This window comes from Camelus bactrianus, chromosome 16, assembly GCF_048773025.1.
Source record: "Camelus bactrianus isolate YW-2024 breed Bactrian camel chromosome 16, ASM4877302v1, whole genome shotgun sequence".
NCBI lineage: Eukaryota > Metazoa > Chordata > Mammalia > Artiodactyla > Camelidae > Camelus > Camelus bactrianus.
In genome coordinates this window covers 15,661,466-15,687,247 of record NC_133554.1, presented here as the reverse complement: position 1 = coordinate 15,687,247, position 25,782 = coordinate 15,661,466, and the positions used below count along the sequence as shown (strand labels likewise).

Here is a 25,782-nt window from a genome sequence, read left to right as displayed (position 1 = left end):
TGTTGTGAAAATAGACTTTATTATAATAAAATGTCTGTTTAAACAAATGCCCCCACCATTCCACACCCCTGGAGACCAAGGTGGTGGTGGGGGTTCAGTCAAACAACCTCCCACCACAGTGAAGGAAACATGCAGAGACACTCACCCAGCCAGAGGGGGGGGTGGGGAGGCTAGGGTGAGGGGCGAGAGCCCCCCGCCCCATTCTGAACAGGGAATGTATGAAAATAGCTGCATAAATCTGTCCCTTTCCCCAGCCCTCGGACTCCGACAGGCGCCAGAGGAAAATGATGCAAAAGAGAAGTTGAATCCAATGAGTAAAATAAGGCAAACCCAACTCCTGCTTTCTGCCCGCTGGCCCCGGGTCTTGGGTCTCGGGCCAGGAGGGCGGCTGGCAGAGGGGGAGTGAAACGGGGTGGGTTCAGGCCGTTTGGGCAAGGGCCTTTCCCCCTCCCGGCGCCGTGCAGTGGAGGCGAGATGGAGGGAGCTGGACTGAGGCACTGAGTATGTACATATATACACATAGCCCGCCCGCCTGCCGGAGAATCCAGTGCAAACTTTCCTTCAGGGGAGGAAGACATGATGAGGGTGGCCAGCGCCACCAGAGGAACAGGCCCCTCTCGCACGGGGTCCCCATCCCAGGCGTGTGGAGGCCAAGGCAGGTCTAGCACAGCATGGTGGACACTAGGCAGAGGTGGGCGAACCAGGAGTCCCAAGTCCACGGCCAGGCCCTGACTGAGGCGCTCAGGCTCAGCCACCGTGGCCGATTAGCTTCCCCACGCTGGGGCTCAGGTCCCCCTCCTGGAGGAGGAAGACACCCAGCCAGAGGACTTGTCGAGCTCTGACCTTCATCGAGTCTGCCTCCCACCCAAGTGCCACAAGGGGAACTCGGGAGGAAGAGGGCCCCCCTGCAGCCAGAACAGTGCACTGGGGCCTGAGCCACTCCTGCTGCCAGGATGGCCACGGCGAACTCACTCCTTCTTCCCAGAGCCCAGTTTCCTGAGGAGCTGCTTCCCTTTGGAGAGGAGACCCCACACCTTCTTGCTTGGGCCCAGTGGCACCCCCAGCTCAATCCTGGGGAAGCGGTCAGGGCCAGGAGCACAGGGCCAGCCTGGAGGCGCTGGGGGCCCTTGTGTTGAGTCAGCGCAGTCCTGGAATGTGAGAGACAGGGGACAAGGTCAGGGCCCGACTCCCCACCCCAATCTGCCTCCTTTACCCCACAATGTCAGGAGCTGCAGCGCCCCCAAGTCACAGACCCGTGGGAGAACCACAGCCCCCCACCCTGCCACTGCCCCACACAGAGCACAGAGAGGTGAATGGGTGCAATGATGCTGAGGGAGCACTGAGGTGAGAGTCCAAAAGCACAGGAGAGGAGTCTCAGTTCTGCTTCTGCTCACTTGGGCCTGGGCGAGCACCCACCCCTCTGGATCCTCTGTAGAATGCTGGGCTGACAGCATCCTTGGACTTGACCCTCAGGACGGATGCTCCAGCTCCCCCATGTCATCCCCTCCCAACACTCCAGGGAGGGCAGTTCCCGCACCACCTCTCAGATGAAGGAGCACGCCCACGTGGGCCAGTAGATGCAGGGTCCAAGGGCCTTCCGAGAGTGGAGCCAGTGCCCACTCCACAGAGAGGAGATCCGGACTCTTCTTTGAATGGCCCCCGAGAGGGCTGCAGGGAGCCCAGGGGCAGAAGGGACTCACGGTTGGGCATCACCCTGGAGGCGGCCCTGCCCACTCCTGGCTCCCTTTGCCACCCACCCACCCAGACTGTGTTGTTAGTGGCCTGAGGGCAGGGTTTGGGAAAACAGGAGAGCCACCAGGAAGTGCCCCAACCTCGCTGACATCCCCTCCTGTGCCTGGTACCGCCCAGTCAGGTCTTGCCAGCCTGCGCGTTCTCCACCCCTGCCCCCCACTCAGTTCCTCAAACTCCGGCTTCCACCAGAGCCTGGCCATCTGCTGGCAGGGCCAATCACAGAGCCCAGACCGGAGGCAGGAGCTAGGTGCCCAGCCTGGGGCCCACACTCAAGACCCTGGCGATGTGGCAGGGCCTGCCTACAGAGAGGTCTCCTAGCACCTAAAGGTCAAAGAGTCTCTTGCCAACCAGCCAGGGCTGTTGGCTGGGTGGCAGGGGCCAGGCCCTTCCCACTCCCTCCCAGGGTTCCCAGAGGGAGAGGTTGCTGGGGAAACAAATGGAAGGGGTCTCTGAGCCCCAGAGATGAATGGTTTATCTACGAACTCCAACCGTTTAAGCCTCCTCTTTTATTCCCCCGAGCAGAGAAAATTGAGAGTTGGATATAAAATCATGCATCTGATCCCCTAACAGGTCATGATGCAGAGGACAAGGGTGGGGAGACTATTATTACTGATGACATCACAGCATCAACCTTCTGTCACCAATAATAATAACCATATTATAATACCATAGTCATACAGTATCATAATATACAGACGAGTCACAGTATGGATGTCACATAATATTCTATAAGCCGTGTGAGCTATAGAATATGAGAAGTCAGCTAACATGGGACATTATATACTAAGATGACATGTATTCCTATGACAGCTGGCACCGCCCGGAGTAAGGCAAGGGGAGTGGATGATCCTATATCCAAATCTGGATCACGGCAAGATCTCCCTCCCCTGTTCCCTAGAAGAAGCGGGGGAAAGCCAGGTCAGCTCCAGTGTCGGAGACAAAGGAGCGCAGTCTGATTACAGTGACACGAAGAGCAGGGTCACACGGACATGGGGTTCAGTCCCCACTTACACATCGCTCTCTCTACATATATCTATCTCCATCTAGCACTGGACTCTTCTCCTCCTCGTTCTCTGAAGAACAGGGGACAAAGAGAGGAGATGGGTTATGGACAGACCCACGTGCTCTCCACCCAGTCACCAGGTCGCCAGGTCACCAGGTCGCAGGGGCTGGCCCTGCTCTGCAAAGCCCCTTTGCAGATGGAGGCCCAGGGTTTTCCACTGGGGGCCCTGACCTCATCCTCTCCCTATCCTGTGAGCCTGGAGCTTCACTGTACTCCACCCACCCAAGAAGCCGGGCCTTGCTGGGCAACTGGCCTTAAAAGGCACCTGGGAGACAGGGAGATACAGCGAGGGGGCAGGGGGCTTACTGTAATGGGGGCTATGATGGTTAGAGGTGGGGGGAGATCTGGGGTCCTTCTCCACAGGGCCCCTCACTTGCACTGGCCCGGGGTGTGGGCAGCCAGGTCAGATGGGCTGGAGATAGAGGTGGCAGCCTCCCCGCTCCTCAGAAAGGGGCACATACCAGGAGGCAGCCGGCCCAGCTGGGCGCCCTCTGGCTGTATGTGGCTCAGCAGCTCCGCCCTGGGCACAGGGCACACCTGGCTCACAGCCCAGAGGCACCTCTCTCACAATGCCTTCCTGCCCCCACCACCACACCAACAGCGAGGAGAGCCAATGCTGAGCTGGGAGCCCAGGTCCTCACTGACCTGACCCTCCGCCTGGGGCGTCCCAGGCTCCCTGTCTGAGCCGCCTGCCTCAGGCTCAGGGCCCTCCAGGAAGTTGGATGGAACCAGGCCCCGCTGTCCATTCAGTTCCCCCTGAGGAGGAGATGCTGGTGAGACTGAGCCAGGAAAGAGGCCTCAGATCCACCCCCTTGATTCTGAAGCCCTGGGGGAACCATCTGGGCTCAAGGTCACAATCATGGAAGGTGACCTAGTCCATTCCTCCAGGCTTCCAACAGGAGACGTTGCTCATCCCCCTTCCCCGCCTCAGGGGCACTCCCCCACCCCCATGTTCTCACATAGTAGAAGCCATCATCGTCCATGCCCCCGAACACTGTAATGACGTCCCCTGCCCGGAAGGGCAGCTCCGCCTATGGAGAGACCAAGGGGCAGGCATCAGGCCCAGGAGGGAGGCCCTGCCACCCCCTGCCTTGGCTGGGCTCTCAGAAGGCCCTCACCTCCACGTCCATGTTGGGGGAGCTCTCCCGGGGGTTATAGTCAAAGGCAGCCACCATGCAGCGGGGAGATTCCAGGCCAGCAGAGGAGACCCGCTGGGGTGGCCCTGCAGGAGGTGGGGGAGAAGACACAGGACTCTCCTAGGCTCCCCCGCCCTATACTGTCCTCCGCACAGAGGCCTGCTGACCCTATCCACCACGTCCCACTAGTCGCAGGCCCTGGGGAGAGGCCAGAGGGGCCGCCCCGCCCCACCTCTTTCTTTTTCAGGGATGGCCCCTCACCTGCACAGAGCTGCGCAGGGCCTTCCGACTCAGCTGTGGAGAGAATGTGCCCGTGAGCCCCGCCCCTCGCGTCCCTCCTCATCCCAGGTGGGGGCTGGAGCAAGGGCAGGCAGGTTGCTCAGCCTCAGCCAAGGGCTGCAGGAGAAGGACACTCAGAGAGCACAGTAGCCCAGCCCCTTAGCTTTGGTAGTGAATTAAAGCCCCGAAAGGGTAGGTGACTTCTCCAGGTTGCGTAGAACTAATAGTGGGGTGCTTTTTGGAACTGAGGTCCCAGCAAACTGCTCCCCATCCCCATTAGAATGAAGCTCGCCACTGGAAGGGATGGCTGTGGGTGAAGATCTGCCCTGGTTCCCTTTACCTGCTCAGGACCTCACCTGCATCTCCCCAGAGAGCCAAGCAGTGCCCTCCACCCCCCTCATCCACAGGCCCCGAGGGAGAAGGGGGGGTCTCACCCACCTTTCTTGGAGCGGCGGGGTTTGGGGGGAGGCCCAGTTGTGCGGGCTGTGGAGTACACAAAGGGACCGTTCCCTGGTCCAGAAAGGCAAGGACATGTAAGAGAAACCGAGGCAGGGCGGAAGACAGGACAGTGACTCCAGAGGCTCCTCTGGGGCTGTGCCAGGGTTCCTGTACTCAAATTTCTGAAAGGCCTTTCTCTCCCATCCCCAGCCTCCAGGATCCAAAATCCATGGCCCATCTCCTCTGCAACAGACCCCCATTCCGTGTGGACAGTTCGCTGCTGTGGCCATACTCGCCTTAGTCCCTGAAGGCCCCAGTGGCTCTGCCGGTGGATGAATGAGGCACCCAGGCCACTCCAGACAGACAAACTGCTTGGGCCAGGGTTGGGGTGGGGCCAGGGTTTGAGTTGGAAATGGGGTGGCAAGAGGTGGGTGAGGGACAGGAGCAGGTCATACCTGGACCCTCAACAAGGACATCAGGGGACAAATAACCCTGCTGGAGCAGCTGCTGTCTCCCGGCAGGGCTGTCCACAGCCACCTCGGCCACCATGTTGCAGGGGATGTAGCCCATCCGGCCCCCACCTTCACCCCGGTAGAAGCCATCAGCATCCTTGTCCCCAAACACCTGGAGGTGAAGAAGACCAGTTATCTCAGGAGGCCAGCTGAGCTTGCTCCCTGCGCTCCAGGCCAGAACCTGCAGCACCACACTTGGGACTACAGGAGAGTGCTCTGCCTTCAGCACGCCAGTACAGGAGATAAGGAAATGGCCAAACATAAGGATCAGAAGGATGAGAGAAAACAGCCCTTTCCGCATGACCATCGCCCACTATCTGCACATCCATTCCCCCAGCCCACCCCAGACTAGATCTCCCTGACCTCAGAGCAATGGCCAAAAGCCTTCAAAAAATGCTTGGAGGCACAATAAAAGCTGTGATGTTAACAGTCAGTCAGTGCTCTATGGGCACTGAGCCATTTAATCCTCAAACAACTCTGTGAGGTAGACACTGACATTACCCCCCTCTCACCAATGAGGAAACCGAGGCCCAGAGGAGTTAGTTAATCCACTCGAGGTTACACAGCTAGAATTGGCAGCATCAGGACCCGACCCCACAGCATCTGGCTCTAGAAGCTGCGTTCTCATCCCTCCAGTGCAGGGAAGGAGGGAGGAAGGACCTGGCCGTGAGTCAGTCACCTTCAGGATCTGGCCCTCCTGGAAGGGGAGCTCCTCCTCCCCGGCATCAGGGTTGGGTGACATTGACACGGGGTCATAGTCAAACAGAGCCACAAAGACCCTGATGGGTAGGTCCTGGTAAGCCAGCGCTGCTTCTGGAGGGCTCCTCGGAGGGGCTGTGGGGGAGAGCAATGGCAGTAAGTGCTGACCAAGGGGGCAGGGATGCCCGCTCAGCCTAGCCCAGCCCCCATCAGGTGCTCACCCAGCTCGGTGGAGCCTGGCCTGGACCCCCGGGCACCTCTCCGCAGGGGGCCCCTCCGCCCACAGATGGCCTGCCCTCTGGGCTCCCCAGTCTCTGTTGCCTGCAAAGAGAGTGCAACAGATGGCAGAATGACACACCATCCCTCTGGCGGGCACCTCAGCAGGGATAGGACCCGCAGGCACTCCCCCAGCTCGGCCTGGCAGCGTAAGCAGCACAGCAGAGCAGGGACACACATTCCTCTCCTGGAGCCGTGGCACAGCCTCGCTGGGGACATCAGGCACAGCCTCGCTGGGGACATCAGACACAGCCATGGAAGGAGGAAGGGCAGGAGGGGAGGACCCAGCTCCAGCCACCTTAGTAGATGAGTGCAGTAGAGGGGACTAAGGTTAGATCTTAGAGTTGGCCAAGGAGCATGGGAGAGGGCCTCTTCTCGGCGTCAGGGTTGGGTGATGCTGGATATCACAGTCAGTGTCCTGAAGATGTAATTAGCTAAGCAGAGGGAAGAGCCACCCTGCCCGAAGGCAGGGGCCTGGCTGGCTGGTGACTAATGACAACGGAACACTGTGCATCCCAGTTCCAACTGGCAGAAGCAGCAAAGCAGTGGAATGTGGGCGGGAGGAGGCGGTGAGGGAGCCCGGAGGCCCGGCCCCACCTCTGCTGATGGACGCGGCAGCGTGGAATGGGAGCAGCCGGTGGGCAGCAAGCAGGGCCACCAGGTGGCAGCAGGCAGGGGGCTGCCCAGGGTGGGGAGTGGGCACGGACCCGGGAGGGCGACTCCTTGGCTCTGCCAGTTGCACTGCGGCCTCTCCGCTCTGGCTCCCCTTTCTCCCAGGCCGGGAGGCGTGGGTAGGGGTTGGGGCCTGAACTGGCCTTAGGAGGCCCCCGGGGCCTTCCTGCGGGTGCTGTGCCCCAGGCCTCCCCATCTCCAAGGTGGCAGGAGCCGGTGTAGCTGACGCCCCCGCCGCCCGCCTCCTGCTCTTCCTCAGAATCATATTCGATGCTGATTTCCAAGCACTTCGGGGAGAGGCAGCTGGCCAGGTTGGATTCTGGGGCCCGGCCACGGGTGCACTTCCTCGAGGGAGCTGGCCGCCCTCTCCCACCAGCCTCTGGTCCAGCCCTGGTGCCCTCGACCACAGCGGGGCTACCCCTCTCCCGTGCGGGGCCTGGTCGTCCCGAGGCCTGGGACCCGGCGTTGCTGAGAAGCCGGCTGCAGTGTTCACGGGGATCTGGGGACCGCCTGCGGTTTGGGGGCTTCTCAGGAGACCCGCTTCTTCCTCTCCAGCTGCTTCCACCAACTAGTCCAGGCATGTCCTCTGGGCGGTCCCCAGCTCTGGAGGGCTCAGGAGACAAGGGACATAGGCCAGGTCCTCGGGGCCGACCGCTGTCACAGCCCAGCCCCAGCAATGCAGGTTCAGGTGGGCCAGGGTCTCGGAAGGAACAGCCTGCCCCTGGCCTCTTCTCATTCTCCTCGTCCTCCGCATTCTCCTCTTCCTCCTCCTCCTCCTCCTCCTCCTCCTCAGGGATGCTAAAGAGCTTCTTGCTGCAGAACTGCTGGAGGGGCAGCTCCAGGATTTGCTCCAAGATCTCCTCGTCGCTGTCAGTCTCACAGCAGGGCTCGGGCTCGGGCTAGGGGTGGGGGGAGGGTAGCAGGGAAGAGAGGTCCGTAGGAAAAGGACAGAGTTGTGACCTTAGCCCTCAAATGAGGGCAGGGGTTGTAGGCAACCCCATAGCCCTCCCTCAGCTTCCTCCAAGAGGAAGGACCAGAAAGAGAGGCTTGGCCCCAAGCCACGCAGCACATCCAGGGCAGATCGAGAAGAATAATTAGGGAACACTCCCAAGGAAGAGGCTGAACGGATGCTGGGACCCTCCGAGAGGCAAGAGCATCGGGAGCAGGCTATGCCTGTAATAGCAGGGAGGCCTCCCACCCCCTCCCTGGAAGCTCCCAACGTCAGGCTCTCAGATGGCCAGGGCACTGCTTCTGGAGGGTCTGAGCAGGAGAAGATGCAGAAAAGAGCGCCTCATCTTCCCTTCCTCCCAGGAGGGCAGAGGCCAAGCATGAGCCACTTCCTATCTGAGGCACAGGACGGGGCTCGGGCCACACACCTAGACCACCTCTAGCACTCGGTGGCAGCAGGAGCAGCTGCTGACACGTGGGGTAGAGGTCCCTGGAACCAGGGGTCTAGGGGCCCACCAGCCCCTCCTCACCCCGTTACCTTGGCCCCCTTCTCCCTGATGCTGTTGCCAGCAACCTGCTTCTGGAAAGAGCAAGTCCTGACACCCAGCTCCTCCTCCTCCTCCTCCTCCTCCTCCTCCTGGATATCTGACAGATCTGAATTGCGGCCATGGTCCACAAGAGAGTTCCCCAGACGGACCCCGAGCTCTGCTGTGTCCTCCCGCTGCAAGAGGAAAGACAAAGGAGGAAGGCAGGGCAGTGAGGCAACCCCAGGGGGTGGGCGGACTCGGGCAGGGTCAGCCCCAGCCGGAATGAACGGGGTCCCTTGGCAGGAGAGAAGGTCATGCCCCAAATGGAGGAGATGCACACTGGGGGTGAGGAAGAAGGATGGCAGCCAAGAGGGAAAGAAATCTGAACGATAAAGTGACAAAGAAACAGCCATACACAGCATAGAACAGAGCCAGAGCAGAGCAGGGAACAGAGTGGGTAACCAGACTTTGACTGGCAGAGGCAGAGAGGAGGGCCCCGATTCCTTGAGGGGTCCCAGTGTGTCCCCAGCCCCATACCTCAGCCCTGGGCCTCAGCCCAGACCCTGTGTCTCCTCCACGGCAGGCCTCGGCACAGGGCAGCCTCTGGGCCAGCGCTGCCGGGGTGGAGCCGGGGGCCGTGAGGGCCTCTCCCGCGGTCTGCTCAGCCTCCTCCTTGGCCAGGGAGGAAACAGCAGGGCCAGGAACTTGCTCTTCCAAGGTTGGCTCACTGGCCTTCCTGTCCCCTGAGGCATTCGGTGCAGCTGCCCTGGCCTCCTCCTGGAATGGCAGGTAGCGAGGAAGAGTCCAAGCCCCAGACCCTTCTCCCAGCCTCCACCTGCTCCTCCGCTCCCCAGCGAGGTACCTGGGAGCAAGGTGCTGGGGGCTCCTCTTGGGATCTTTTTGGTGTCTCTCTGGAAGGGCTTGCTGAGGGGGCCCCGGGGGGTTCTTGAGTTCCACGGGGGTCAGGGCACCGAAGGGGAGAGCTGGGGTCCCCAGGCCCTGGGGAGGCTGGGGCAAGGGGTGGTCTGGCCTCTGAGCCTGGTCGTGGTGAGAGGCAGGAGACCCTGGCTGGCAAGCAAGCCTTGGCCAGGGCCGGGGCAACAGGAGCCGGGATGGAGTCGGCCGACTCGCCGTGCGGCGACATGGTGCGCACGGCCACCTCGCGGCACACCTGCAGCAGCTGTAGCTGGGACAACTCCACCAGCACGCTGCCTGCTGTGGGCGAGGCCACCTCCATGATCTGCAGGGTGGAGGGGGCACAGGATGGGAAAGGGAGGCTGAGATGGCCAAGTGTGAGGACACCATGACAGCAGCATTATGTCGGGCACTGCACTGAGCCTTTTGCGCCTCATCTCATCTAAGCCTCCTGGCCACGTGGCTTCAGTGGTGGAGCAGTTTTTGAATCCCAGTCACCTGCTACCAAAGCGCATGCTCTTAACCAATCTGTTACACAGTGCCCAAATGCCGGGTATCTCTGTGCCAGGCTGGGGAGACCAGGCCTCTGAGCATGGCAAGGAGAGACCTACATCCTGCTCCTAGGGCAGAGGTGGGCAGAGTCCCCAGACCATACCTTTTGCCCATCAGCATAAATGGCATAGCCTGTGACCCGGACGCCGTTGGAGGTGCCAGCAGCATCAATCGTTACTGGGAGCCAGCTGATGATCAAGATTCCAGGGGAGGGCCCTGGCTCAATCTGCACATCCAGGGGGGCATCAGGCGGGCCTGCAGGAAGGGGGCACAAGACCCGATAATGCAGGACACTCACCGCCAGAGGTAACAGCCCACTTTTCCATGTCCCTAAAAACACAAGTAGCAACAGCCTCCCCTTCCACCAGCACCTGTGGCCTGACACCCTCTTCCCGAATGTTACAGACACCAGGAGCCCGAGCGTGCATACCTGCTGGGAGTGTGGTGAACTGCAGGGTGGCAGCCTGCTGCTCCGGCCTCTCCCAGCCTGGTTCCCGGGGCCCTCGAGGTGGGAGCTGAGCCTCCACTCGGGCCTGATAGAGTGTACCAGGCCGCAGGTGGCAGAAGGTGGCCCAGTAGGTGCTGGGATGGGCAGGGGGGCACTCTTCCCCATTGAGGTAGATGGCATGGGCCAAGTTGCTATTGCCGGGCACCCAGGTGATCTCAGCAGACGTGGCTGTCAGTCGATGGACCCGCAGCTGGCTAGGTACCACCCCGGCCCGGGCACCCAACGCCACGCAGCAGCGCAGAGGGTCAGAGCTGCCCCGGCTGGTCAGGGCCTGCACGGAAACACGGAGGGGCCCCGCCCGCAGGTCCAGGTTCTCCAGCACAGCCGTGGGGGGCACCCCGGGCCCCAGGGCCTGACGCAGCTCCCCATCCACACAGATATGGTAACCCCGCAGCTCCACCTGCTCGGGAGGCGGCTCCCAGGCCAGCACCACGCTGTGGGCCAGCTGCTTGAGGATGGCCAGACCTCGGGGGTAAGGCACAGCCGGGGGCTCCCCCAGGCCCTCGGGCGGGGGGCTCAGACTGAGCTCGTCCCCTGCGGCCTCTTCCTCTGGTCTTGGCTGGCTGCATCCCCCGCTGCTCTGGCCCCCACTACTGCTGCCACCCCCACCTCCGCTCAGGAAGCTGAGTTCGGGGCCTGAGCTGTGGGACAAATCGGCCAGCTCCGGAGGGAGGGATGTCAGGAGGTCGTCGTCGGACACCCGCTCTACAAAATTGGAAGGGACCAGGCCTCTTCGGCCGTCCATGAGCTCCCCTGGCAGAGGGAGGGCAGGGGAGGGGAAGACAGAGAGGAGGCAGAGAGATAAAACAGTCCAATAAGTGCACTTGAGCAACAGTTAGTGGGTGATCGTAAGCATTTGATTCAGATCAACATTGACCTGTCAGCACTTTTAAACGACAAGAGCAGTCAAGATCTGGATTAGAGAGTTACTGTTCGTTTTCAGAGGTGTGATAACAGTACTGTGGTAATACAGGAAAGAGCAGCTTAGATGTTACTGTGCATATGAATCACCTGGAGATTTGTTAAAATGCAGATTCTAACTCAGCTAAGTCTGGGTGGGGCTGAGAGTCTGCATTTCTAACAAGCTCCCGGGTGATGCTGATGCTGCAGGAATGAAGGAGAACATTCATGTTCTAAGGAGATGCATGTTGAAGGGTGTCGAGGTAAAATGTCATCTGTCTACGACTTGCTTTTAAATTGTTTTTCTTTTTTAACCTACATATAGAAAAAGCAATTATGGCAAAATGTTAACAGCCGTTGAATCTACAGTGGTGAGTACATAGGTGTTCACCGTATCGTTCTTTAATATTTCTGTACGTTTGAAAACTGTCATATTACACAGGCCTGAGGAGTGAGGGCAGGGGTGCCCTTCATCTTCCGTATAGAAAACAGACATCCTCGAAGGGAGAGGGAAGGCCCCTCTGGTCAGAATAAGGGAAGGAATCTTTAGGGACAAAAGACAGACGTGCTAGAGAAAAGAGTCCCCTATGGGTTCTAGAAGGGATGGGGGCCCACAGCAGGCCTGGATCCAGCAGCATCACTGGCAGTCAGTCCAGAAGGCAACCAGAGGTAAGTTCTGTGGCCCTGTGCCAGTTCCCCTGAACACTCGGCAAGAGAGTATTATATAACATTTGTTGTTGTTTGTTTGTGAGCTGTTAAGGAACGCGGGAATTGGGGACACAGCCTGTCATATCACAGCTAATTTGGGAGAAGGAGAAAGATTCCCAGGGGACAGATAAGCTGGCAGCTGTGTGCCTTACTGGGAGGAAGGAGGAGCAGGGCCAGGGCTTAGGGCAGAGGGTGGGTGTAGGCTGGCCTGAGCTGCAGGAGGGCAGGTGAGTTTCCCCAATACCCTCTCTTTCTGCTTACGCTAGGAGGGAAAAAGAAAAAATAAGGAAACTTGAAGAAGAAAACAAAAGAGATTTTCAATAAATTGGATAAAATAAGCACTGTAGTGGGCTGAAAGCTGGCCTCCCCCAAATATGTCCACATCCTAAACCTTGGATCCTGTGATTATGACTTTATTTGGGAAAAGCGTCTTTGCAGAAGCAATTACGTTAAGGAGCTTGAGATGAGATCATCCTGGATTATCTGGGTGGGTCCTAAATCCAATGACAAGTGTCCTTATAAGAGACACACAGGGAGGGACACCAAGAGAAGAAGAGGAGCCAATAGACTATGGATGCAGAGACTGGAGTGATGTGGCCACAAGCAAGGAACACCTGGAGCCACCAGAAACTGAAAGGGACAAGGAACCGAATCTCCCCTAGAGCCTCGGGGTGGGGGGAGGGGGTTGGCTCTGCCAACATCTTGATTTCAGACTCCCGGCCTCCGGAGCTCTGAGGGAACACCTTTCCGTTGTTTTAAGCCCTCCAGTTGGTGGAAATTTGTTCCAGCAACCCTAGGAAATCAACACAGCCACCAACACTAAGGAGTGTGACCTTAAAGGTAGGAGCCATCACACTAAGCAGATCTACAGCCCGGAAAGGCTAGTGCTGGAGCCTGGGCCAGAGTCAGTCTCTTGCTTCCGAAGCTCGTGCCCCAGAGAGCAGCCCAGGTGGGACCAGACGAGGATGAAGCAGTCACTTAGCCAAAGTATGATGAGGAATACAGCACCTTGCACCCAGTGGTCTACGTGTCTTTCAATCATTCCAGATTGCATAGTTCAAATTCCAGTGATTTGCGTGCGGGTAGTCAATACTTATGTTTGGGGGTGGTGGGTAGAGCTCAGGGGTAGACCTAGGGCTTGGCATGCCCAGGGTCCTGGGTTCCATCCCCAATGCCTCTAATAAACAAACAAACAAACCAACCTAATTATCTCCCCGTTTTTGATGTTTTGATTTTTTTTCATTAAAAAAGTCGTTTTACTGGGAGCTACTTAATCCTGCTCTCCATTATCCATCCCTATAGAGAGTTTAGCTGTTTATTATCATTCTTAGCACCTACACAAATAACAGGCATGGGGCCCAGGGAGGAGCAAGCTCTGAAGGCCTGGCCTCACACTCTCAAAGCTCTGGGTGTTACAGACCCAGACCAAACCACTTTCCTAAATCCCCACACAAGGTTACAGCTCTCACCCTGCCCTGTCCACACCTCACCCCGGACTCCACACAGCGCCATCCTCCCCGCAGTGCCATCCTCCCCACTGTGGAAGGATGCAGCCAGGTGCCTGGCCAGGACCACCCTGGGGAGTCTCCCAGAGCCCTTTCTTCTGCAGGCCCTGCCCTGTTGCCCAGTTTCAGTAATGGGGCATCTGCCTCGGTTGCCCGATCTCCCCACAGGCACCGGAGAACTGCCCTGAAGCTCCGCCCTGCCGGGGCCCTGATAACTGCTAACCACTTGCTAACATCCTTTGCTTGGGTCTGGCCCCTGATTCCTCTTCCCACACAGACTGGAGTCCAGCATCAGATCTATGCTCCATGCCTGACCTAGGTCACTAGCGTTAGGCACTGCCACGCCCTGTCTGCCAGTACAGTAGAGAATTTAGCTGGATTCTCTGTGACATTCTGTCCACCATATGGATTGTGGTGGCCCTGTCCTGCATGGGGCAGACCTGGAGTCGGACCAGCTGCTTCCAGAGTCCTCCCTTACCCTTTCCCCGCAGGCTACTGGGTCTCTGTACGCCTTTTAGCTGAGTTAGAGAAGTTACAGTGGGCTGAGAGGATACAGATGGGTGGAGGTCTTTGGGAAGAGGAGCTTAAAAGCAGGGGAAGGGACAGAACGATCCCCACTACCTTCCTACCTTCAAAGAAGCCATCCTCGTCCATGCTGCCATAGACATAGATGTACTCGCCAGCAGTGAGTGGAAGCTCTGCCTCAGGGTTCTCATTGGGGCCCTCGAAGGGGTTGTAGCTGCGGGAAGAGGTGCAGAGGAGAAGGACGGCGACTGACATCCTCCCTCTGGGTCCTGTATCCTCTCCTCCAATGCACTCGGCCTCTATGAGACTTGGCTGTGCACTGTTAACCAAGTGGATCACTCACTGTGCCCACCTCAGCCCAACTAGGTTAAGAGGACGTGTCCAACTAGGGTCCCTGAACCACTCCCACCATCTCCAGATGGTGCTACTATCTTCACCCGCCCCCTTCCTCCGATACACCCCAAATGCTGCGGGAATGGGGAGCGGCAGGGAGGGGCCTACCTGTAGCGAGCTAGGAAGACCTGGATCCTGGCTCCTCCCCGGGCGCCCTCCGGCGCTGCTGGGAGCAGGGAGACGCTGTCCGCCTCCAGCTCCTCCACCTCACTGGCTGTGTCCACCTGGGCCAAACAGAAAGGACCAGTCCTCCCCATGATGCAGGGCCAGTGGCAAAGCAGACAGAGGAGGCATTATTTTGAGAAGAGAATTTAAGCACATGCTGGACAAGACGAGCAGCGATGAGCCCTCATGTTTTCTAAATCAGCACCTGAGCCAGCAGGTCCTGGTAGAGCCCTGATGCCCTGCGTAGGAGAGGGGATAACCTGGATCCCTCCCTGAGCCCTGGCCTCTACCGCACCAGTAAATAAGACCACTTTCCCCATCAAAGGGGCACCAGCCACAACAGTGTGCAGTGGGTGTCCAATGACAGTTTGTCTCCTTAAGATAAAGACACAGCAAAGCACTCTGACCTTAAAGGGCTGGAAGCACGGAGGCAGAGGGGCTGAGAAGTCCCTGTGGGGAGGGTCCTGAGATGGTGAATGGGGGCATCCACAGCCAGCACCACCTTTCTATCCCACAAGGGGGCAGTAGAGGCCCAGGGCTGGGTTCTACCACCCTCCACAACATTGGACAGCAGGGTTGCCCCTGACCTGCCCCCTCCACTTTTGGGGGTTTGGGAGTTACAGAGGGATGAGGACATCAGAAGAGTTGTTAGTGATACCAAAGAACTGGGTAATAATAATAGCTTCCATATGTTAAGCATCTCTTGTGTGCCCTGCACTGAGGGAGGCTCCATCCTTGGAATTTTTCACGTAATCCTCACAACAACCTTACCAGACAGGTTTATTAGTTCACAATCCAGACAAGGAAACTGAAACCCAGAAGGGGTCGGCAACTTGCCTAAGACAAAGCTGGGATCTGAATCTGGAACCTGCGCTCCATTTCACACAACCATCTGCTCCTGCTACAGACACTCTCCTGAACAGCCTCATTATGCAGATCTTGGCGCCAAAGTGTCCCTCTCCATCCAGCCCAGGACTCCAGGGCCTCTCTGGGTCCCAGAGGGGCGGGGCTGGGCGGCCCCAAGGCAGGGCTTGGTGGCAGGTCCCGGAGAGCAGGGGTGGGCCCCACCTAAGCTCCCTGCCCACCAGGAAGAATCCACTGGCCTCTCCCACGGGGCCTGGCTCCCCTTGGGACCCCACATGGGCCAGCAGCCATTCAACTCCTGGGGACCCTAGAAGAGGTCAGGGCCACCTCCCCATTCCCCCTTCCCCAAGGCAGAGCCAGACCCCAGGCCCCTCCCCAGCACTGACCTCGGGCGTGGGGCATGACTTGGGGCTGTTGTGGATGGACTCAGAACGAGAGGAGTTGGAGAGAGATTCTGTCTTCTTGGCAGTCCTTCGGGGGACCCCAGCAAGGGTGGCAGGGGCAGGCTCGGAAGACTTCGGAGTGCAGCGCCCTGGGGAGCCCGGTGGGAGGTCAAGGTCTAAAGAGAAGATGACATGTGGGCTTGGGTCTGTGGCCTGAGGAGTGACCAGGGACCAAAGGTCTTCCTGGACCTGGGGGTCTGGCCCTCCATACTGGGGGGAACTTACTAAGTGGAGGTGGAAGTGGTCACATATGTTATTTTGCAGGACCCTCACTCAGAGCAGCCTGATGAGATGCACTGGATGCTCCTGGCTTAAGCTTAGGACACAGGGCCCACAGAGGTTTCACAGCACCATGGACTGAGTGGAGCCAGGACCACCAGACCTGACTGATGTCCAGCTGGCTTTTCACCAGCCCACACTGCCAGCTACTGACCCCAGGTGCCCACCTCCCAGCCATGACCACAGAGGTCTTGGAGGTGGAGGAGCAGTAGCCTGAGATGCCTGGGCCAGACCCTGGGACAGCCACTCCTCCAGGTTCTTTTTTTCTCTCCATCAGAGCCTGGCTGTAGCCAGACCTGGTTCCAACTTGCTCTGTGACTTTGGGTGAGTTGCTAGTCTTTGCTGACCCTGAACTCTGCTCCATACAAAAGCCCCAGGCCTGGGGACTCCAGGCTAATGTCACTGGGGTCAACCTTACCTTTGGGGCCGGCCCCTCGGCAGGGCTGGGGGGTGGAGCAGCAGCAGGGGGGTGGCGGGCGGTCCCCCAGGGTACTGCAGCCCAGGGCAGAGGTGAGCAGATCCAAGGGACCCGGGTGCAGGCGGAAGGCCTGGAGCTCCTGCGCCAAGAGGCTGAAGCGCTCAGTCTGGCTGCGACATTGCTCCTCCAGCTCTCGAACCCGGACCTGGGCCAAGACCCACAATGAGCCACCAGGCCTAGCCAGGCTGCCCGATCCAGCCTGGGTCATCGCCACACAGCCCCATGTGGGGCTTCAGATCACATCCACCCAGCCCCCAGGTCTGAACACCCCTCCTCAGCCTGGCTGCTCCACTGCCCTGCAAGGTGTCTGCCTCAGGGTGAAGACCTGGGGTTGTGGGACACCTTCATTCCCAACCCTGTCCCAGAGAAGGCTTGGAGCCTGCCTCACGCCGCACACCCTCATGCCCCCAGCAGGGCCACTTCCTGCTTCTGGCTGCTTTCTAGGCCAAAAGGGGTCACCCCCCCCACCCCCAACACCACCACCAGTATCACCTCAGAAGTTTTCTTAGCTCCATAGTTTGTCACCCTCCCACAGTCAGTGACCCAAATCCTGGCCCAGAGAGATCCCACACGTCAGTAGGGGCATCTTTGTGATGGGAATGAGCCAGTTCTCAAGAATTTTCCCCAAGTATCAGGAGAGTCCCCGTGAAGGAGATGACAGGTTGACTGGTGATGAACACCCTCGTGGTCTGAGTGACTAGGTCTTAGGGGAGGGAAAGCCCTGTGTCTGCCAGGCACAGTGGCAGGTGTGGGACGAGGGGATGGCCCACATGTCCTGCGGGAAGCCCGGCCCATCTACGGATTCTCAGGTCTGCTACCGGTCACACCCCCGCCATTGGACATGAGAGTTGGAACCACTTGGACCTGAGGGAGGAGACGCAGCTCAGCCAGTCTGGAGAGGTGTTGGGGAGGGGACCCCCCAAGGAGGTGGGGGGTGAGGAGGCTGTACCTGCATGGAATCCAGGGTAGACTGTGGCAGGAAAGGAAAGCACAGAGGAAACATTAGAACCCTTACCTTGTGGTCATCACTCAGAGAGCGAGGGAGGCAGAGAGGGGCCCCGGTGGACACAACCCCAGCAGCTCCCAGCACTGACTAAGCAGTTGCTAAGGGGAAGGACATTTCAGGGCGGAGGCAGGCCTCTAAGGTGGGTGGCGATGGGAGGCAGCTGCCACCAGACCCAGGAACCTCTGCCCAACTGTGCTCTGGCCTGAGAAGTCTGTCAATGGTGGAGGAGAGGTCCCCAGGCCCTATAGCATTTAAGGGCCCTTCCTGGAGGCCCATACCCTCCACACCCACACTGACACCCAGGCAGTCCATCCCAGCTCTCTCAGAACCTCCCCAGCCTCCCCTCAAGCTGGCAAAGCTGGCGGCCACCTCCAGGGACCCTACCTCCAGCAGGTGCACAGCCCCTTCATGTTCCCTCTGAGCTTCTGCCTGCGCCTACAGGTGGGAGGAGGCAACATGCTGGAGGGGAAGGATGAGGAATGGGGGTGGGATAGGGAGGGCCGGAAGGGAGGAGGGGAGGAAGGGCCAAGGGGGAGAAGAAAGAAGAGGAAGAGAGAGGAGGGGAGAGAAGGCGGGGTGCTGGGAAGGGGCTGAGGGTCTCTCCCTCCGGACTCGCACCCTGGAGCATACCTCAGGCCAGAAGGCAAGAGGGTCAAGGAGAGGGGCCTATTCCGCTTCTCTCTCCCCAGGACCTCCTCCTTCGGGGTCCCCTGCCTCTCTCTCTGTCCTTTCTCAGCCTCTTCAGCCTGCTTGTCTTCTACCCCTTCTGAATGTTAGGGTGCCGCAGGGTACGGTGCTAAGACTGCCTCATACTCTACACTCTTCCCCCAAAGGGTCCCGTCTAGTCACGCGACTAGACGCATCGGATACTCCAAAACGATCTACAGGACCAACTTCCCACGACTCCGGGCTCATAAACCCAGCTGTCTGTAGACACCTCCACTTGAGTGTGTAGCACACAACCCAAACTTGGCCAACACAGAATGCAGAACTCAGGATTCCCCACCTCTCAAGTCTGCTGCCCTCCTCCCTCCTTCCTGGGGGCTGAAAAGCCTCGACCTCCATTTAATCAGCAAAGGGATGAAAGAGTGGGGCCTCAACTGGAATCCTGCAGTGGGTCCGATCGAGTCTGTCTCCGAAATAAATTTCAAATCCTTCCACTCGTTTCCACCTGCATCTCTGCACCCTAGTCCAGACAGCCATCTTCTCCCACCTGACTGCCCCGCTTCCACGCCCACTCCCTCGGCACCCTCCGCAGCACAGCCAACGCGATCCTCTAAAATGAGGGATCAGATCTCGCTATGCGCCTGCTCAGGACCTTTCAACAGCTGCTCACCACTCAGAGAGCAAGCTATCCAAACTTCCCAAGACCGTTAAGGCCTGAGGTGATCTGGCTCTTGCCTACTCCTGCTGTTCTGTCCAGCCTACAATATTCCAGTGACCTGGTCTGGACCCCCAAGCTCCTTCCCACCACAGGGCCCTGGCACTTCTATTCCCCTCCCCAACCCCATGAGGGGTGCTCATCAGCTGGCTCCTTCTGGCCCAGGAGGTATTCAAGGCTGACCTCTCTAAAGCAGCGGCCCCTCACCCCACCCCAGCCACTCTGTGTCACATTACCCTTCCCCCACTGACTCGTCAATGACTGAGACCACCTCACCCACGCGGATCTGTCTATGCGCTGATTGGTCAGGGACCTGGTCTTTGCCCCTCACGGTCCTCCCTGTGCCTGGTACCCACTAGGTTCTTAGTAAATGCCCATCGGCTGGGTGATGATTAAGCTGGGGTCCGGCAGCCTACCACCCTTCCCCCACTCCTGCCCCCCTCCCCCCCCCAGACCCTGCCCCACCTGCTGTAGCCTCCGGACCTCCTCCTGCTTTTGCAGCAGGCTGAGCCGGGCCTGCTCATGCTCCACCTCCAGCTGCTGCCGCCGCTGGGCCACCTCCCGCATGTGCTGAAATGCAAGAGCCTGGGTCAAGGCCAGAGCCCTGCTCTACTGTGTTTACAGAAGACCTAAGTCACGAGGAAGCCTCAGACACCATGTGCTCTAGATAGTCTCTGCTAAAAAGGAAACTGAGGCTAGAGAAGGAAAGGGGCCAGCGGCACCAGGACTCAGCCTTAGACCCCAGGGCCCAACAAAGGGCATATGCCACTGTCCTCCTTCTTCCCCGTGCCAGGGACCGACACCCTTCCCCCACACACACGGTCCCCTCACCTTCAGCACCTGCTCCAGGCTCTCCAGCTTGCTCTGCAGGCCCTGGCTCTTGAGAAGGGCCGAGTCCCTCTCCTGTGTCACCCCCAGGAGCTGGCCCCTCAGCTCTGCATTCTCCCACTCCACCTGGAAGGCCAGAGTGTCAGGGAGCCAGGTGTGTGAGCCTCATCCCCTCAGCATCCTCATGGGGGTGGGGCGAGGGTGTGGGGGAGTAGCAGGCTTCATATTCTAGCCCAGGTCGGGGTGGGGTGGTGGAGGGGACAGCCCCTTGCCTGGGGCCCAGGACAGGAGCAGGAGCCCAGCCCCGCACCTGGGCAGAGCTGCTACCTGCTGCTTCTCCGTGGCTCTCCCACTGAGCCGAGAGTTCTCCTCCACAAGGCGAGCATTCTCAGTCTGGGCTTCCCTCAGCTGCAGTTCCTGAGAGACCAGAGGACACTGGGGAGGGTCCCAGCATCCACACTCCTCCTCTCCCCTACACAGAGGACCCTGCCCTCCCCAACCTGGAACCTGCATCAGCCTGGAAAGGAGAGCCCCGCACAAGGGAGGGATGGCGTGCTCTCAGGGCAGGAGGGAAGGCAGCAGAGCCGAGACAGAGCCCACCACCCAGATGGCCCGATGGAGGGAAGGGAGGAGCTGGCCTCCAGGAGGCCCTCAAGAGCTCACCAGCTCCTCACATCGCCTCTGCTTTTTCCGGGCTTCCTGCTCCAGGCTCTCGCATTTCTTCCGCTTCTTGCTGAGCTCGGATTCCTGTGGGGTCAGAATGGAGCTCCTCGTGTGGGAAGGCAGATCCACCCACAATAGGTCTTCTCCACCCTTGACCTGGGACTTACCAGCTGCTGCACCCTCTGCTGTTTCTCTGGCTCCCCTAGGACCACGGGTGGGTTTTCCACATCCTCCTGCGGCGTGGCCTGGAAATGGCCAGAGGCAGAAGGCTGGCACCTGAGAACAGGGCCTTAGGGCAGTCTGCCCCCAGCCCAGCCTGTCTGAGGGGGGTTCCCAAGCACCTCACAGTCAGCAAAGAGATCCCCGCCCACTCCCTCCCATCAGACACCCCTGTGCCCTCTAAACAACGTAGTGCTTTGAGATCCTGAGACCCACGCTTGCACTGGGATATGGGTCCCTTATCCAGGCCAAAGCTTTCCCTTTTTAGCTTCCAGTGCTGCTCTGCACTCAATAACTGTCCCGGGTGTCCTTCAGTGACTGGCAGAGAACTAGGCGGCTGTCTGAGCCCCCAGGGATGCAGCGTCCCCAGAGCTAGGGGTCATGGATCCACCAAATCTGGGCTTGGCCTAGAGCCCTGCAGACCTGGCCACACCCTCCTCCCAGCTTCCCTCAAGCCCACCCTCTCGCATGTCCCAGTTAACCGTGCAAACTCTGTGGGAGGACAGGTCTTGATGGGTCGATGCATTTCCCTCCCTGGGCCAGGCAGAGGGACAAAATCTGAGCAAGAAGCATCCTGAGGCCTGGATCGCTATGAAGTCTCTTCTCCCTCCCCTCTTCCCAGAAGGAGGTAGACCTGGGTGCTGCCCAGTACAGACAATGGAGAGGAGCCAGACCTCTAAGTTCTAAGGGTCCGGGCTGGGTCCCCAACCCTGGGGGCAGGGGCCGCCTAAGCCCGGCGCCCAGCGAGGGTCGCCCATACCTGGAGCCCAGACGGACACACGCCGCCCGAGGGTAGCCGGGCCGGGCCTGAAGGACCAGGAGGGCGCTGAAAGGGGCGTCCCCGCGCTGCAGCGGCTGCGGGAGGCGGCGGCGCGGGCTGGGCCCCGGGCGGCTGCCAGGGCAACCAGGGATTTGCGGCCGGGCCGTACCACTCGCGGCACGGCAGGGGCGGCGGGGCGGGCTCGCGAGCCGCAGGCCCGCGGAGGGAGGACCCCGAGCCCCCGGCGGCCGGTGCAGCGCAGGTACGAGCCCGAGGGGGCTGGAGAGCCCCAAGGCCTTGCAGTGCGCACGCCGCCACCGCTGCGTCGTCGGTGCTCTGAGCGCGGTGCAGGGGGAGACCCCCGAGTCGCTCCCACCCCTGTCTATATACACCCACACACCTGCCCTTGCGTCGGCCCTCACCTCTCCCGGAGCCCCGGGGGCAGGCGCCCCTGCTCTGGCCGGGACGGCAGGGCCCGGGGGTCCAGGCGGCGCGGGCGGCTCCCGCTGGTTGCGCAGGGCGATCTGCCTCTGTAGCCGCAGCACCTCCCGCTGGGACTCGCGCAGCAGCCGGTCGAAGTCCCGCACGTGGAGCCACTGGGGGCCCTCCTGGAGTCGGGGGACAAAGAGGAGAGTTGGGCCTAACTCCTGCCAGCCCCACACCATCCCCAACAGAGGCCGCCCTCAACCTGGCTGGAGGGGCTCCGGTGCGCAGGAACGTGCACATCCTCCCATGCAGACATGCCTGGTCATAGGTGCATGCGTACATAGCCACATGCTTCAGCTAGCCCGTGTGCAAACATTCCAAGGAACTCGTTTACTGGGCACTCACAGTGTGCCCGGCACTGTGCTAAATACCTTGTGAACATCTCTTCACACCAGTGTGAGGTATGTGTGGATTCACACAACCAGACCTATTGGCATGCAGCCTGAAGCCTGGAGCACAGAAATTCCCAGGTCTGGGACTCATGGCTCCACCCCCTTCGGTTCAGCCTCCTTCCCCCCCAACCTGGGCCGTTGCCAGGGGAACCTACTCCCGAGCAGCCTCCACCTTCTCGCTTCATTTGCATCTCATTAACATCTCGTCCACATCCCACACTGCCAAGCAGAAGGCCCTGGGTAGGGCTGAGATGAAAGGGGCGTCCAGGGCCTCCTCGCACCTTGCCAACCAGAGTGAGCCTGGCCTGCAGCTCCCTGCACTCCCGCTGCAAGGCAGCAATCTGCTTGTCCTTGGCCAGCAGGGCACTGGCTGTCTCACTGAGGTCCCGGGCTCGTTGGCGGGCCAGGGCCTTCTGGCACAACTCCAAGCTGGCCCCTGGACTGGGCATAGGAGCACTCACCTGGCCAGGGGAGGGGTAAGGTGAACTGTCACCTGAGGGATAGGACACTTCTCCCACTCCTCATCTCCTCCCAAAGGAGGGGTAAGGATGAAAACCTAGAAGTATGGCCTCCTGCTTCTATACTGGGTCAGCCCTCAGGGGACTAACAGCCTCACCTTTACTCTATCCCAGCAATCTTCAAGCAGGAGTGAAAGGGTTAACGCCACATCCTAGTTTAGACCCAAAGGATGCTGCTAATTGAAGGCTGCCACTGTGATGGGTTGTCATCCCTGCCCCTGCCAGCTCTGCACCCAGAGAGGAGCTCAGCGGGAGGCTGCAGCCAACATCAGCACGTGGTAATCCAGAATCCTGCTCCCTGCCTGCTCAGGAACTCCCTGCCCAGCCTTTCCCTCCCTCCTGAGCTCCAGAAACCTTCAGCCTCCTAGCCTGGCTGGCTTTTGCCCTTCTTACACTTCGGCCCCTGGGTTCCTGCTTTCCTAGGTTCTAAGCATTGTAAGTTTTAAGGGTCCTTGACTCCCAAGCCCCACCCTTGAGGCCCAGCCCTGGCTCCCCTCTTCCCAGTCGCCCAGCCTCCATCCAGTGGCCTTCCATCCTCACCACCCTCAGGTTAGTCTCCTGCAGCTTCCGGGCCCTTTCCTCCAGGCGCTTGGCAATGACCGCCAGCTCAGCGTTCTTCCGCTTCAGCCTCCGCACCTTCTCCTCCGTCTCGGGGAAGCTGCTCTTCCTCTGACAAGGGGTCAGCCAGAATTGGGGCATGTGGGGAGCACCCCTACCCCAGACCCAGTCCTAACAACCCAGGCCAGGGCTAGAGCCCTGGGCTCACAGTGGGTTCCTCGGCAACTCTAGGTGGGGGTTCACCCTCTCTGGGTCTTGAGGTCATGTCCGCTCCATGGAGCTCCCACTTGGAGGGGGATGTTCGTGGGAGGAGGAGGGCGCTGAGGCAGAGGGCCAGGGTGTCTGAGTCTGCCTCCCCCCAGCTCTAACCAGGACCCAGGACTCGTTTTCCAAGTCTCACCAGCATCTGGTTCTCCTCCTTGAGAATGGCACAGCGCTGCTGCAGCTCCCCCAAAGCCCTCAGCAGCTCCAGATTGGGCCTGTCCCCAAAGCCCATTTTCAGCTTGCCCTGGTGTGGGAAAAGACACCACCCAGCTCAGGGCACAGCTCCTCAGGGACCCAGCCTACCTCTGGAAATCAGAGCTCTCCATATGGAAGCCTTTCCCCCTCCACAATACAAGGAGACATGAGGTTCTCCCCCATGTCCCAGGCCTTCAGAGGGGAGCACAAGAGACCCAGGAGAAGGGGCTGTTTAGTCCTCTCTGCCGACACTAGCATCCCCCAACCCTGAGACCCTCTGTGCTAGTCCCCAGTTCTTCTCCTCCCTGCCCATCTTGCCCTCTTGGGAAATGCCAGCCTGAGCTCCCTTCCCCACTCCTCCAGGCTCCTTATGGCCCCCAAGTTCCCTAGAATCCTGCTCCCTCCGTCTTCTGCAGGAGACTGCTCACACCCACCCCAAACCTTGTCCTCTCTGGCTCAGCCCAGCACAGAGCCCCCTCCCCTGAATCTGCTTCCTCTGGACTCTGATTCCACCATACACCTCCACACACCCCTGGTACCCTCTCGCCCCCAAGGACAGAGATTTGCAAAGAAGACAAACAGACACAGACAGACGGTCAGAGAGAGACTCAGAGGAAGAGGGAAGGGGGAGGACCAGAGGTAGACAGACAGGCAGAGAGTCAGGACAGACAGATGGCAAAAAATGGAGCCACTGAGATTCCTGCCCCAAGAATGGAGGACAGACAGTCACAGAGATGGAGCCGCAGACAGAGACAGGCCAGGAGAAGAGAGGTGGGTAGTGAAGCTGCCTGTCGTGCCCAGGCTGGAGAGCCCCCGCCTCACAAACCCCAGCCACCCACAGCTCCCTTACCTGAGGGAAAGCCTCCAGCTCCTCGTCCTCTAGCTTCTGGCAGCTGGGTCTGGAGCTCAGCACTCCCGGCCCCAGGCTGGGCAGCCCAGTTTCTGTTCTTTCAGGCTCAATGCCCCCCACAGGCCTGGATCTTTGGGCTCCCTGCAGCTTGGAGCTCTCCTCAGGCCTCAGTTCTCCAACATGCAGAGCTACCGGGGTGTCGGCAATGCTGGGGGATGCACCTCCAGGTTCGCCCCCCTTGTGTGGAGTCCAGCTCTGCCAGGTGGCCAGTGCCCAGGGCTCCATGTTTCCAGGGTCCCCCAGCCGTGGGAGGGGTGTCAGTTGCTCCATGGTTCTGCCAAGGGGCCCCAGGACCCGGACAGGGGGACATCACCCAGCCAGGTAGAGGGGCTGGCAAGGGTCATACCAGGCCAGACCCTTTCCTCTCTGAGCTCTTGGCTTCACCAAAGCTCCATCCAAGGTTGGCCGAGTTCTTCTTCACCCACAAAGGAGGCTGCAGGAATCGGGGCTGCCGGAGCTGGAGCTGGGGGAATGCAAGCTGTTTGCTCGTGGCTGTGTGTGCGCGTGAGTGTGTGGAAGAGCGAGGGTGTCCCCGTGGGGGTGGGGAGGATGTGCAGAGGCCACTGACAGCAGCGCCTGGGTGAGGGTGTGCGTGTGTCTCCAGGTCTGTCTGTGCCGGTCAGTGCTTCCGTGCATGTGTCTAGAGGATGGGTGCCCCCCACTTGTGTGTTGGTGGGTGGTGGTTCTGGGTGTCACCGTCTGCCTGTTTCAGAGTTACCAGTTGTCTCCGTGTGTGTGTTGGGGGGGGTGTCTGTGTTGCAGGGCTGTGGCAGTGTGCGATGCTGTCACTGGTTATGTCTGAGCGTCTCAGTGCTGTGCTGCTGTGTGCATTGCTGTTATTGTGTGTCCATCAGCGTCTGCAAGTCTGGCCATCCATCAGGACCCCTCAGCCTGGCTAGGGTCCACAGGAGCTGCTAAGGGTGATCCTCAAAGGTCTGCTGTGGTCCTTTATTTCCTGCTCCTCTCTCCGCTGCTGCTCGCCAGCTTGCTGGGTGGCTGGGCTGGTCCTAAGGAGGCCTGGGTCGGTGGGCTGCTTGCCTCATAGTCTCTGTCCCCACTGGCCTC

The 25,782-nt window shown here is 59.7% G+C and overlaps 1 protein-coding gene across 6 annotated transcripts; it reads right to left on the bottom strand.

Moving 5' to 3' along the window:
* Positions 1-25,782, bottom strand: TSPOAP1 (TSPO associated protein 1). 6 transcript variants are annotated; one of them, XM_074342725.1, is made up of 31 exons: positions 24,658-25,774; positions 23,749-23,856; positions 23,331-23,459; positions 22,554-22,733; positions 21,817-22,002; positions 20,583-20,660; positions 20,416-20,499; positions 20,080-20,169; positions 19,756-19,878; positions 19,390-19,494; positions 17,928-17,978; positions 17,487-17,507; positions 16,478-16,682; positions 15,724-15,896; positions 14,417-14,532; positions 14,020-14,129; positions 10,200-11,030; positions 9,873-10,024; positions 9,165-9,542; positions 8,840-9,079; positions 8,314-8,496; positions 6,863-7,726; positions 6,101-6,200; positions 5,860-6,014; positions 5,124-5,292; positions 4,669-4,740; positions 4,213-4,245; positions 3,934-4,037; positions 3,775-3,846; positions 3,461-3,571; positions 1-1,148 (listed from the first exon to the last, which is right to left on the bottom strand). In XM_074342725.1, the coding sequence occupies exons 1-31, from the start codon at positions 24,985-24,987 to the stop codon at positions 969-971; spliced, it is 5,733 nt and encodes a 1,910-aa protein (XP_074198826.1). In that variant the 5' UTR covers positions 24,988-25,774; the 3' UTR covers positions 1-968. The 6 variants fall into 6 exon arrangements, with proteins under 6 accessions (XP_074198826.1, XP_074198827.1, XP_074198829.1 ...); XM_074342727.1 differs by lacking the exon at positions 22,554-22,733 and adding an exon at positions 2,764-2,825 and having other exon boundaries at positions 1,008-1,148; positions 24,658-25,772; XM_074342726.1 differs by lacking the exon at positions 22,554-22,733 and having other exon boundaries at positions 24,658-25,770.